Below are 13423 nucleotides of genomic sequence, written 5' to 3'. Positions count from 1 at the left end.
GTTCTTTTTTCACAGCGAGGTTAGCAGGCAAAGGTTTCTATGTTGCAATGAAGGTATGAAATGTTCTTTTACTGCTTCCTTTAAAACCCACAAAAAGTCTACAATATTGCACTGATGTGAGTCATTCAAAGAAGTTGGAGCACGTAGTCCACTTCCTGTGGCACATCATTGTCCATGGTGTAGATGGGAGAGGATCGAACCCCTATTTTGGAGAACAGAGCTTATCATAAAAACACCTGAAGTTTCTTTTCCATTTTACTATTATGTATTTCAGTTTTCAGTTTTCCTATTCCCAATAATACTTTAATATCTGTGGGGGGGGGGTGCGCGCTCCCTTTGGGAGAGACTTGTGGCAAACTGCCCCCACTTCTGTGCAGGTTTGCAGCTTTCCAGTGATACCAAGTGATGTGGTTGTTATGGGTTTGCATAAAATTGCACCATAAGAGGTCCTACTCCTCCCAGGCCTTCCCCAGCAATGTCTGCAGAAAAGGACTCAGAGCGATCTCTTTCTCAGATGTTATTCTGCTTTAAGTGCATTTTTGCTCCAGTTCTAGCATCCCAGCAAAGCCTCTGTCATCCACTGAGAGTCATGATCTGAGTGATTCAATGGCAACACATTTGTTCAAAATTCTCACCCACTTGGCTACATCTTGCACAAACTAATGCTTCTGACTAGTGGCAAGGGACTACCTAACTCTGAAGCAGTACAGTGCAATGTTTGCCTTTAATATTTCTTAGTTTGCAGCTGCTTTTATATTTTGGCAGTTCACTGCAGACAATATATTTTAAAAAACATATCACTGAAATCATCTTGGCTCCTCTGCTCAGCACCCTGGCTGGCCTGACCACCTAACTCCCCCATCTCAAGGCCAGCCATAGAGAAATGTCCAAATAATGCTGTGCAATGTTATCTCACAATAATGTTTAACTACTGCATAATTTATTGCTTTCCCTATTCTTCATTAGTACACTGGGTCAGCTGAAGATGTTTTGCTGCCTGGGTCAGTAGTAACCAAGGCACCTGGCATTACATAATTGACTCCAATCTTCAGCCATCATTTAGTGGTTCTTGTGGTTCTGCTAAAAAAAGAACAAGCAAGTATATCCTGTGCATTTGAAATCTACTAACACCTACCCAGAGCTTGGAAGCAACTAGTTACAAATGGGAATTTACTTGTAATTAATTCCTTTTATGATAATTAAGGACTCAACCCATGTGCCGAAAGAACTCCATTTATATCAGTTCTGCTGTTATTTAAATAATTTTAGAAATTCCCATTCACATGATGCACAAATAAGATTGATTCATTTGGCCAGCCAATGAGTTTTTCCTACGTCACCGGCAAGGTTGTTTTAAGATGTATCTTCATGTATCACTTTAGTCCTTGTTGCTTCTTTGTGTGAACATTGCTTTTGATCTATTTGCTTTGCAAAGGGGATCAGGGTTTTGGATGCTGTGCCCATTTTCTTTTAAAAAAATGAAAGGGAAATCGATAAATTGCTTGTAGCAGCAGCAGCTGCCACCACAAAAAGAACACAAATGCATTGCTCAAGAGGAGACAGCTTCCCCTCCACAACTCTTGTGGGTGTAAGGAAGGAAAGGGGAAAGAAGGTTTGAGCAGAGAAAGGAATGTTTCCTGCTTTGAGTTGTTTGAGGGGAGAAAGAAAGGGGTGCTGCATTAATGTCTCCACAGTCTTTTTTTAAAAAAACCCTGCACTTCACAATACTTTGCAAGTCTTTTAAAACCCACTTCCTCCTCCTAACACTATTCAAAAAGGAAAAGAAAAAAAATGAAAGCCAAGAAATGAGAGGGAGAAATATGCAGGAAAATAAGGAAAAGGGGATGAGTGAGTAAAGGGGAGAAAGGAAAAGAAGGGGGAGAGAAGGAGGGGAAGGGGGAGAAAAATGGAAAGTCGAGAAAGGAATCAAGAAATGAAAATTTAAAAAGGAAAGAAAGAAGGGCTGCAGGTGATATATACTACTGAGTTGCACATTGACTAACAGTTAAAAGTGACAGGAAAATAATGATATATCACTTATGATTTTTTTTTAATCAAATTTTAGGGCAGCGGGGACTCCAACAAGAGGATGGCAAATGATGAGATTTATATGAGATGGCACATACAGCCTACAGAACCAGTAAAAATAGCAATATAGTAGTGCCTGCTTTACAATTACCTCACATTACGATGAATCCGCTTCACGACGATCTTTTAAATGGGGGAATTTTGCTTAGCGATGATCAGTTCCCTGCTTCAGGAACTGATTTTCGCTTTTCGACAATCAAAAACAGCTGATTGTCAGCGTTTCAAAATGGCCACCGGGTGCTTAAAATGGCTCCCCGCTGTGCTTAGGGATGGATTCCTTGCTATACAGGCACAGAAAATGGCTGCCGTATGGAGGATCTTCGCTGGACGGTGAGTTTTTAGCCCATTGGAATGCACTGAACGGTTTTCAATGCGTTTCAATGGGTTTTTTATTTTCGCTTTACGCCGTTTTTGCTTAACATCGATTTTCCTGGAACAGATTATTGCCATTAAGCGAGGCACCACTGTAAACTGTACCAATTGAACTGACAGCCATGGGTATGGGCCCAGCCATATATATACTACAGGACCACATGTAAAAATGTTTCAATTCCTAAGAAGGATGAAAATGAAATTATTCATTTGGCATGTGTGATGGAGCCCTAAGTTACATTGATGAAGTCCTGTTCCTTTCTTTCGCACGTGGAAGGCAAATAGCATAACATTCAGCAGCTTCCAGATGGCAATTAATTAGTTGCCATTGGGATTCTTGGGGGCTTATATATTTATACTTAATGAGGATTACATCAGTACTTTTGCAGTGTAACTACAAAACATGGTTTTTATAATCTTGGAGAGTGGCCTCAGCCATAGCGGAGGAGTATCACATTGGTTCACGATCTTGCTGATCCTGCCTCACGTTCTGCTTTTATTAGATTTTAGATTAGGCATCCTTCAGTCTCGAGAGACGATGGTAACGTGCTCTGCATGGAGGACTTGGAACAGCGTGTAGTGTGGCAGAGAAAGGCAATTCGAGAGTGACAATCCCTTCCACACTGAAGCCAAATCCAATCTGTCCCCTGTCCAGCTCCCTCGTTTTGCTTGTTTCGGGACTGCCTCTTTGCCTCGGCCTGCTGGACAAGTGTCTCTTCAAATTGGGAGAGGCCGTGAACGCTTCAGGCTGAACGCTCAGATGTCAGTGTTGAGATAATAATGAGGCGGACAGGACACTATTTTTTTCTATCACAGGCTCACAGTTTGTAGCAGTCAGATGTATGTTTAAGAGTAACTGAATGTAACTATTTTGTTACTTTTAAGAAACAAAGGCAAAATATGACTTCTAAAAAAATTAATCCCTAGCAATAATTCTGGGGGAGGAGTTTGGGCTTGGAAGCATAATTGTAATGAATTACTCTGAGATAGTTGTTTCCAGGCATCTGTCACCCCTCTTCACTGCTACCTGACATATTCCTGCAACCCGCCCTGTTGCACCCTGGTCAGCCTGCAGGGGATCCCTTTCAAGATGGTTTGGGGGTGCCTTTCTCAGCCAGTCCTGTATGAAAGCCAAGTTATTCCTCAGTAAACAAACTTTTTATGCTTCCAGATAGGACCCTTTTAGCTTCTTTTTGAGCATTAACCAATCCCACATATCAAGGGAGGAAGTCCAAAACTGGTTTCCAGGTCCCTGTAGGCAGGTGACTACAGATATAGTTTTATCATTTGTAAGGCCATTTATTGGCTTCAGATTTGTCTACCTTGGGTTAGGGGGAAAACAGTGAAAGTGATTTGGGGGCTATTAAAACACAAGTGGGGAAAACAGAAAATGTTGCCACTGAGAAAAATGAAGAAAACAAGCTTTTCTATTTTCTTGAGGAAAGTGAAGAAAGTAGGCCTCATCCTCCCTAAGCTGGAATTTGAACCCAGATCTTCTTGGCCAAGCATTTCAGCTGCTATACTAACTAACTTTTGAGCAAGTGAAAATACTGGATGCCTGCCCATGCACCTTGGTAATACTTTATTGTTTACATGATACAGTAGTGGAGAACAGCAGCACAATAGGATCCCGATTAAAGATCTTCTTGAGTGTTCCTCAGAGGAATTCCTCAGCATCACTTCTGAGACTGGCACGCCTGGCTTTTACTCTGTATCTCTCTTGCCGTCTTGTAAATGGAGCCCGATGACCGGCTGGGAATAAAAACAGAAAATACTTTCAGAGCTGAGTAGGTTCACTAAGGAACTCCTTTGTGAGAAGTTATGCCACCATTTTATATATTCTTTGCCATATTTTCCAGTCATCAACAAGCAGCTTCCAATGATAGGATAAGAATTGGGCACATTCGTCCCCCGCTACCCACCACTCAGTATCTTATTCCTAATGATGGACCTTGCTGTTTGGGGCTCATGAAATTTGGATTATGCCACTGCATGGAGGGCCACAGGTTCCTCACTTCTGATTTAGAAACATAAAACAGCACTTCTCCCTCAAATAATTTCATTTTATTCATAATGGAAGAAACATCAACAAGGCCTCTTTCGAATATGTTTTTCCCCAACCCTTCTTTCTGTCATTTGTGCAAAAAGAGTCCCAGAATTTACCAGTACTTGCCTCCAAACTTCTATCTGACAATCCACTTATCTTCTCTTTAAGAAATATGTTCCCCTCCCCCTTCTCTTTAAAAAGGTGCTTTAAGTACCTGTGAATTGCCTTCTCACTGATGGCAAATTAAGATCTTGTCTGAAAACGGGATACTTTATAGGGGGTAAGGCTTCCTTCTGAAGTGCTGAGGGTGGGCTTGCCCCACATTTCTGGACATGATCCATGGCTGCTGGAAATCAACAATATGGCGGCAGAGGGACCAGTGATCTGACTTAATGTATGCACTGCTTCCTCTGTTCCTTGTAGCCATTTTATGAAGTGATGCTGTTTGCTGATTTACAGGAGAATTAGACAAAATGTAGTCCTCCAGATGCTGGACTACATAGCTAATAGGAAGGAAGGCAGTAATCCAGCAACATTTGGAGAGCCCCCCTTGATCTGACCGTTGATATACAATCATGCCATGTTTTGGGGGAGACCAGTACCTACAGTATGGCCCCTCAGCCCCCTTCCACAAATATTTAATAAATGGGGGGGGGGGAAATAGGACTAGGGGACATTTTTAGTAACAAGAAAAACATTTCAAATAGACATTTGGAAGCGGGTGACCCCTGACTGGGTAGACTGTGTTCAAGAAGGCAATTCTTATCCATTTTTAACAAAGTTCCCACCCTCCTGAATATGAAAAAAAAACCTGTTTTAAATTAAGGGACACTGACAAAGCTACAGCTTGGCACTAGGCCTCCATCCCACTTCAGAAGCTGCAAGTCCTCAGGTGAGTTGGTACAATTTGGAGCAGGAACAGACTGGAGATTTCTGATGGATGTCACCATTTGGGAAAAGGTCAATATAGGCAGTACTGAGCTAGTGGTAAGGCTTGCCCCAAACATTTTGCTGTTTATGTTGGAGCACAAAATGGTACCCCTCTGCCCACATACAGATGCTACATAGGGAGCGTGTTGAATCTTAATTCAACAAGGGTGATGGCATAATGCTCTCTGCCATTCCCAAGGGAAGGAACCTAGCTTAAGGAGCACAACAATGTGCAATGCATGGTTCTGTTTTCCAGCACCTCTCCACTGCCACCTGCCCCAGCATCTTCCACCTGAGATAGTTGCCTCATTCTGTCTAAGGACAAGGGGACAGTCCTGAGTGGATGATCTGACTCAGCTTAGGCAGCTTCTGCTGCAGAAGTTTTATGGTGGAAGGAAGCTCCTAAAATCCTGCAGTAGCCACCCTGCCAGGGAATTCTCCTAGCTGAAGTCCTAAAAAGTATTTTTCATCCTCAAGTTCTTTAACAAGGTTAAGAGGGCAATCAGATGAGCATAAAACTTGCTATTTGTACACTTCTGGAGCAGTTTGAGTCATCCTATTTTCTGACATCCACGTGTGTTATAAGTAAGAGCAATTAATTTCATCCCTTTTGTGAGTTGTTCTGCTCCTTCTGGCATAGCATTAGGGCTGCAGTTTATTTGGATCCTGTTCTGCAATTTGCATGGTTGCTTGCTTTGCCCACAAATAGAGCTGTGGGCAGTGTTATCTTCAGAGAAAAGGGAGAAGAAACATCTCCTGTGTGGATGGAGGGATCATTCAAGTGTGAAATAAAATAGATTGCATTGACAGTAAGAGCCTTTTAAATGCAACCTGGATTGCTCCAAGTTCCTCCATCTAGTTGCACATTAAGGCCGTTTACTGCTTTTATAATTTTGTTTCACATCACATCTCCACCTAATCCCAGCTAGGTTCTTCCCCCATCCTTCTTTTCCTGTTTGCCTCTTCTGGGTCTTCTTACCGCAGTGTCATCAGAGCTGTGATAACAGATGGTTCGACAGATAAAGGCTGCAAGACAAACGGTGAGGCAGACGCCCACTGCTCCAGTGGCAAAAGCAATTCCTCGCAGTGCTCTGCAGTAGAACTGAAGAAGGAGAGAGAGAGAGAGAGAGATGAAAATAGGGCACTTCCACTCCATTGGAGCCCTTCCATTTCCAATAAGAGGAAAAACAACAAGTTCTGTGACACTTTAGGGACCAACAAATGTACCATGTCAGCCTTTCCAAACCTGATGCCCATCAAATGTATCAAACATCAGATGGACCTACCCTGGTAGCAATTTTTATTTCAGTGCGGTCAGTTGGAAGCAGTGTAGGCCCATTTGACTCAGAGGAACTGATGGAGCGGTTGACTTACCAAATCTCCACTTATGCAGTAGATGTACTCTAAGAATTACTGTGCTAAGCATCATGACTTCAGCCACTAATTCTCACAGTCCTCAGGGGGCAAGGCTGAGCTGGCTATAGTCTGGCATACTTTGAGGGTGCCAGGTTGGGGAAGGCTGCATTGTTTTTACGGCATTGTTTACCATTGTTTTAGAAGATGTGTTTATGATTTTATTTCTTTGTTGTTTCCTTTATCAAAATATTTATATCTCATCTTATCTCAAGGATATTCTTACTGTCCTTAATACAATTAACCATCTAATTTCCTGTACAGGTCATCATTGCCTTGTTTTCGCTGAGCCAACGAAATCAGATTACACTGCTCTCTTGGCCAGGTTTGAGCAGCACAGTTTTGGTAATACAAGGATCTTTTTCAATCAATCAATGTTTCAATAAATAATTAAATATTCAATAAGTATTGTGGTGCTATTCATCTCCAGGAAGTGGCCTGAGAAACGTGGATCTTGGACTTACTGAGGAAGCTATGGGAGACCGAAAGACTTGTGTTATTGCAAACAAAGGTATTCCAAGTACTGAAACCGATTTTTCCTTGTAGTAACATAACCTCTGGAGCATCTCGTTTGACCCTAAATTGTTATGAGCTGGGGGGGAGGGGGATTTGAGAATAAATACAGAAAACAGAGGTGTGTGTGCATGGAAAGGAGTTGTCAGAACCTGAGCACAAGTTCCTCATGCTGCAGACATTTTTGACTGGTCACCATGTCGTAAAATAAAATTATCAAGTTACCAACCAAAAGACAACATACAGCTATTCCATGTGCTTTTCTTTCCTAGACTGTATGAGGAAAGGAAAAAAGAAGCAGCAATGGAAAAAGCACAGGATATTTACAAAAGAGCTGTCTTTTACTGCTACTCCCAGTAGATTCCTATGAATGAAACAGGACTGTTGCACTATAAAAGCCATGTCTGGAAACACTCTCTGTCACTAACGTCAGCATGATGTGCAATTCTGCAGGAGAGTCAGAGAAGTAAGCCTCTCCCAATGGCCTACCATAACTCGCTCAGCCACTTTGCAGCCACTTTGGACCTGGTCAGTGAAGGTGCAGAAGATCGAGATATAATAGAGTATATCTCTTACATAGAGAAAATTGATCACAACAGCAACTGCAGCTGCCGCAATGTGGAAGATGAGACAAGTTTTCACCTGGGAAAAATGAAAAGGAAATATTATTCATGCAGCTCATCAAGCCTTAGCTGTGGCTGAAGTTAGCAGCAATGTCAAGGAGAAAAGATACACAGAATGTTGCTACTTACCAAGCCAATGCGGGGGACTTGGTCAACTATAATAGCAACGATTCCAGCTAGGAACAGCTAAGGAAAGGGAAGAGGACAAACTGAAGAGAGAGAAATGGGGAACAGCCTAAGCTAATAAAGCTTAAAACAACTCCAAACCAAAAGGAAATGAGCCTAAAACATCCCAGCCAAGAGGGCTGAAATGAAACTATAATGTAATGTCATTATTCTTGAAAAGGTGTGCGGATTTTATTAGAAGATGGGTGGGCAATCTCCAGAAGCCTGAGGCTGCATATCCTCCACTTGACCTTGGAGACCTATTTATTTAAAAATTCTCCTCCTCCTCCTCCTTCATGAAACAATCAGCTCAAGATTTCTCATTGCTAATTATAAACAATTACAATATTGGGGTGGGGTGGGGGACAAGGGTTGCAGAGGGCTATGAAGACATGGTAAAACTGCCTCCCATATCTCCTAAAGGGCTCAAGAGAACTTTCTGAGGGTGGGGGGAAGAGCTTTATTTGGGGATGTTGGGAGTTGGGGGCCCATTAATCTTGAGGGCTGTATTTGGGTCCCTGAAAGGCCATTGGCAGCTTCTGCACTGTGTGTTGTCCACAAGGAAGTGCAGTCTTCTGATGCACATCTACTCAGAGGTAAGATCCATGGAGATCAGTGGGATTTACAGCCAAGTAAGAGAGTAGAGGGTGGTAGCTTTATTTTTAATGTAACTGAAAAATTCCACTGGCTTTATTGGCTCTGGGAAATTCTCAAAGTGGTCATCCAATAAATTAATAAATAGTTTTTCTCAGTTGTGTGAAACTCCAAAGATAAGATGTTCATGGCATGGGACAATTAGAGGGTGGAACTTGTCTCACAATTGTGGAAACTTCAGACCCTTGGAGATTCAGGGGTATTAATTTTAATCTTAATCTTAATCAACAACACCGCTGGTTCTGTACCGGGCCCATGGCATAACTTTAAGTGGTGTTTTTAAGGGCAACATTTTTTCCCAGAGCTTGTTGTATAACTCTTGGCCCACTGCAGAGGCGAAGGAGCCTGGGCACTACATGTGAAGGCTGCAGTCTTCCCTACAAACCTTGTGCCCATTTTGAAGAGGTGGTGTGCTAGGTGTGATAGCAACCTGGTTGGGTCACACTTTTGTCTGTGTGTTTGGAATTCCCAGGATTGCCAAAGTCATCCACTTACCGAGATCCCTGAGAAGAAATGAATGCCAAGGTAGTCTGTGTAGGAACAGTGGAAGACAAGAAAGAGGCCTCCCAAGGCTGACTGAACCAATCCAAGGACCACCAGTACTGCCTAGAAAAGAAATAGACTTCAAGAAGCAAAGGGCAAGGCTTCTACAAGAGAATAAGTGATCCCCTATAAAAGATAAGTTTTGGCCATGCCCCATGCAGGTCGTTGCATGTATTTGTATCCCTTGTGTCACCAGAATGGATTAGATATGTGAATTCCAATGCAAGGCACAAAGCTCAACATCTTAAGGATGCAAATGTTCATTATTTTGTGTAAATCAAGTTTCCAGTCCTTATGGATCCTGGAGAGAAGCACAAGTCTTGGAAGTCACTGGACAATCAAGCAAAACATTTCTGGTAAGGAGTAGAAGTTCTATACCCCACACGTAGGTCAATCAGCTATGTGCGTGCGCGCGCGCGCGCGCGCACACACACACACACACACACACACACACACACACACACACACACACACACACACACACACACACACACACACACACACACACACACCATCATTGCTAAAGGGGGCAACCCATTGTACAGTGGTGAGAAGAATTGCAAAATTCCCTTTTGCAAAACTCTTCAGCTGCTTAGATCACTAACCTGCTGGACTCTGTGCAAAAGATGGAAACCGTGAAAAAACTACTGACCTCTATTATCACAGGGAAAGGGTACAACCCTCCGGGAAAGCCCAAGAAGCTAGACTAAGACCTCTAGAGAGCCAGGGCCAGAGGTTCAATACCCCTGGGCTGTGGCCTAAAGGAAGGAGGAAAAAAGATGGGCCCTGGTAACAACCAGGAATCAGGCCCCAAAGCTGTTCTCCCTACCAAGATTCAAATGACATGCTGGCTAGTGGCACAGAAACAAGGAGCAGAGAGAGATTGCTTTCTCCCACCTATGAATAGGGCAGCCCACTCTTTACCTATGTGAGACTGAGTAGTGAGTTTCCAGGTCATAATATGGGCTTTGCAGGTGATCCTTGTCTGGCCCCACAACCCTTTTGTTTCAGGAAGAAAACAACACATCCTGGGACAGTCGTCTCACAGTCATTCATCACTTACCCCAAAAGCTCTGGGCTGAACCCTGAGAAATTTCTGCAACAGAGGTGCTGTCTCCATCTTTCCCCCTAATCCTCTTTAGACCTTCTTCAGATGTTGCCCCCTGTGAGTGTCAGTGAGAGAGTGAGAATTAAGGAGGCAACCGGCCAAATGGCAAGATTCTGTATGATCTGCAAATCTGAATCCAACTGTCATTTACATTCCCAAATCTGCCTGGCTCCGTACCCCACCCTGAGTTCTAGGATAGCTTCTGCTACTGTATCAATTTTACATGCATGTTTTGAGGGGTACACAATGAAGCTCCAGTCCTGTGCAGTTTGCTGGATTGCCCAGTTGGTCCTGAGTTAAGGATCTTCAACCAGAATTAAGAGACGCCACGTGTTCCAGATTCCAGGCAGATCTTCTTCCAGGAGGGCAGAGAGAAACTTTGGGTTTGTGGATTCCTTTATTGCTTTTTACCCAAAGTTAGAGTCAGGCACATATATTACAGCTACAGGCTAGTTTTAGAGGTCCTATAGCACTATCAAATCAAATGTGTAGCATTTTAACAATTAAGAAAAACCTGAAATTTAGTATAATTAGGGTTATGTCCAGGTCTCCCACTCTGACTTGGAGGACATTTCAAGGCTCCCATATAGATCCCAGTTATTCTGGAGCAATTTTGTGCCTTATGTGACTCTATTTGTGGCCTGGACCCAGATCCATCTGTAAATTTGGTTCTCTCAGGATTTAAAAACTGGCCCAGTGTCAGTTCTCACCTCTGGACTCATTCTTCACAGCGATTTCAGCAGTGGGTGATTTCAGGTAACTTTACAGGCCAAGTTACTATCTAGTCAATGAATACTGGCTGTAAAGGTGTTTTCTTTAGTCTCCACACAGATGGGACAGAGCTATGTGACTAACAAAATTCAAACATAAACATCATTTCAAAGTGATTAAGTAGGTAATTGGGTATTGAGGTAATTGCCAATCCTAACAATGGGTATAAAAGCAGTATGGGGAATCTATGGCCTCCAGGCATTGTTGGACTCTTCACTCCCATCATCGCTGACCATTAGCCATGTTAGCTGTGGCTGATGGGAGCTGCAAATCCAACATATGAAGGCCACAGGGAATTTCATCATGCGTAGCAGTGTGCAGCAAGCTGTATCCACTACACCTCACTGGGTATCATGATTAAGCACTTCTCAGTCTCATGTATTTCCATAAAGAAAAGTTAAAGTACGCACTTTGGTAAGACTGCACGATAAAGAGATCGTTACTCTCTTTAGCCCAATAAGGTCCATTCTGACAGGAAACAGCTCTCCCATTCTCAGTCAAGGGATGGTGGCTCTCATGAAGATCCCTGACCTGTTCTTGTGTCAATTGTCACCATACGTGAACAGTCTGACTTTCAAAAAAAGGAAACACACCCTTTATTCTAAAGTCAAATTGTGGCTTTTTTCTACTGCAGTAGCACCCTTCTTTTTCAGAAGTGAACTTACTATTATTATTTGACTCTGCTAGATTATCACTGATGCACTACATCACTTAGATTAAATGTTTTAAAAATTCTTAACTTTTTCTGATGTGCAGATAGAGAAACTGCAGTGCAATCCCCTGGCCCTTCAGACAAGGCAAAAAAAGTAATGCAATGTATCAGCAGTGGTAATCAGATTGATGATGATGATGATGACGACGACGACTACTACTACTACTACTAAAACTTCAAATAAAGCCCCAAAGCATATTTCCCGCCGTCTACATAAATTCTATATTACTTTTTTTCTTTAACTATTATACAGGCTGTTACAGGAATATGTCCATGACCACCCACCCAACTGTAACTGAGCCAAACAGCACTTCTACTAGCTCTACCAACTTTTTTGCACATTCATTCTGGAATATTTTCTGCTATTCACACTCACCTAAGTTATTGCCTCAATTATGCGAGAGAGCTTGGGCTTCCACCATGACTTCACTCAGCTTGTCTGCTGCTTCTATTTAAAAAAAGAAAGTCCTTTCTGGCTTCTCTTCCCCCCCTTCCAAACTACCCAAATCTTTTAAGCAACACGGGGGGGGGGGCAGACCCGTTCTACATAGGAGGAAATGTCCCAATCTCACCAAGAACACAATGTTTACTCTGCATCCTGCAGCTTTCAACATTGCCCTGTACAGCGTGTGTGTCAATTCATGAGCAGCCATGTAGCTTTAAAGTGAGCAAAAAGCAGTCCCCTGGGTGTTGTTGGACTGCACCTCCCATCAGCCCCAACTAGCATAACCAGGGATGAGGAGCACTAGGGGTTGCAATGCAACAAACGTCTGGACACTTTAACCACCCCTAGTGTAATGGCAGAGTTCCCACATCCACAACACAGATGTTGATCCATATCAACAAGTCAATTTTGGCAGCTTTCATCTCCACCAAAAACAGGACTTTTAAAAAAGCATATTGCCCTCAAGACCAAGCTGCTCCAAAATACTCTGCATTACAACTGGGATAGTTTATCACAAGATATAGTTGCTAAAAATATTTCACCTCCATCACCCACTCACTGTGATGAACTAAGCTAAATTCTGAGGGGGATGGAGAAGGCTGGGGAGGGGAATGGACTGGAAGACGAGATAGTGATCTCTACTTATCAAAAAGTCAAGAGTGCTTGAACCCTGCTCATGAGGTGAAACAGTTTGCATAATTTCAAGAGGCCTGAAAGCCTACCTAGAGTGACATATACAGCATGGCACAGGGAACATGACTGTCCTTTTCAGCTTGAAGCAGGAAAGGTTGTGCAGAATATATGTTGAATTAGATTAAATTTTGAATGAGCAACTCTAACGTGGACGTACTATAGGACTCCAAGCTACTGTCTTGTGCGTTGTTCTCTTCATGAAGCAGAAATAAGAATGACCTGCCTTGAAGCACTGTGTCAAGGAAGGTGAGATTGTGAAGCCATTTTACAAACCTGGGTGTAATACAGAAGTACCAGCACGTTTACAATAGTAGGATATTGATTTCTAAGGGAAAAAGTCAATCTC

The 13423-nt window shown here is 42.7% G+C and overlaps 1 protein-coding gene across 2 annotated transcripts; it reads right to left on the bottom strand.

Annotated features, from left to right (window-relative positions):
* Nucleotides 1-4027: 4027 nt before the first annotated feature.
* Nucleotides 4028-12446, bottom strand: LOC144586020 (uncharacterized). 2 transcript variants are annotated; one of them, XM_078383548.1, is made up of 7 exons: nucleotides 12316-12446; nucleotides 10412-10511; nucleotides 9301-9411; nucleotides 8116-8172; nucleotides 7853-8005; nucleotides 6417-6539; nucleotides 4028-4212 (listed from the first exon to the last, which is right to left on the bottom strand). In XM_078383548.1, exons 2-7 carry the CDS (start codon nucleotides 10466-10468, stop codon nucleotides 4165-4167), a joined length of 549 nt encoding a protein of 182 aa, XP_078239674.1. In that variant the 5' UTR covers nucleotides 10469-10511; nucleotides 12316-12446; the 3' UTR covers nucleotides 4028-4164. The 2 variants fall into 2 exon arrangements, with proteins under 2 accessions (XP_078239674.1, XP_078239675.1); XM_078383549.1 differs by having other exon boundaries at nucleotides 7940-8005.
* Nucleotides 12447-13423: the final 977 nt, after the last annotated feature.

Source organism: Pogona vitticeps, chromosome 1 (genome assembly GCF_051106095.1).
Source record: "Pogona vitticeps strain Pit_001003342236 chromosome 1, PviZW2.1, whole genome shotgun sequence".
Taxonomy (NCBI): domain Eukaryota; kingdom Metazoa; phylum Chordata; class Lepidosauria; order Squamata; family Agamidae; genus Pogona; species Pogona vitticeps.
Note: the sequence above shows the minus strand (reverse complement) of the source record. Positions and strands in the feature narration are given on the sequence as shown.

Excerpts from the sequence above, each read along its gene's own strand:
- LOC144586020 (XM_078383548.1), bottom strand. The coding sequence starts at position 10,468 with ATGGAGACAGCACCTCTGTTGCAGAAATTTCTCAGGGTTCAGCCCAGA. Across the intron at positions 6,540-7,852 it reads AAGTGGCTGAGCGAGTTATG|TTCTACTGCAGAGCACTGCG; the intron begins GTAGGCCATTGG and ends CTCCTTCTTCAG. Across the intron at positions 4,213-6,416 it reads ACAGCTCTGATGACACTGCG|CCGGTCATCGGGCTCCATTT; the intron begins GTAAGAAGACCC and ends TTTTATTCCCAG.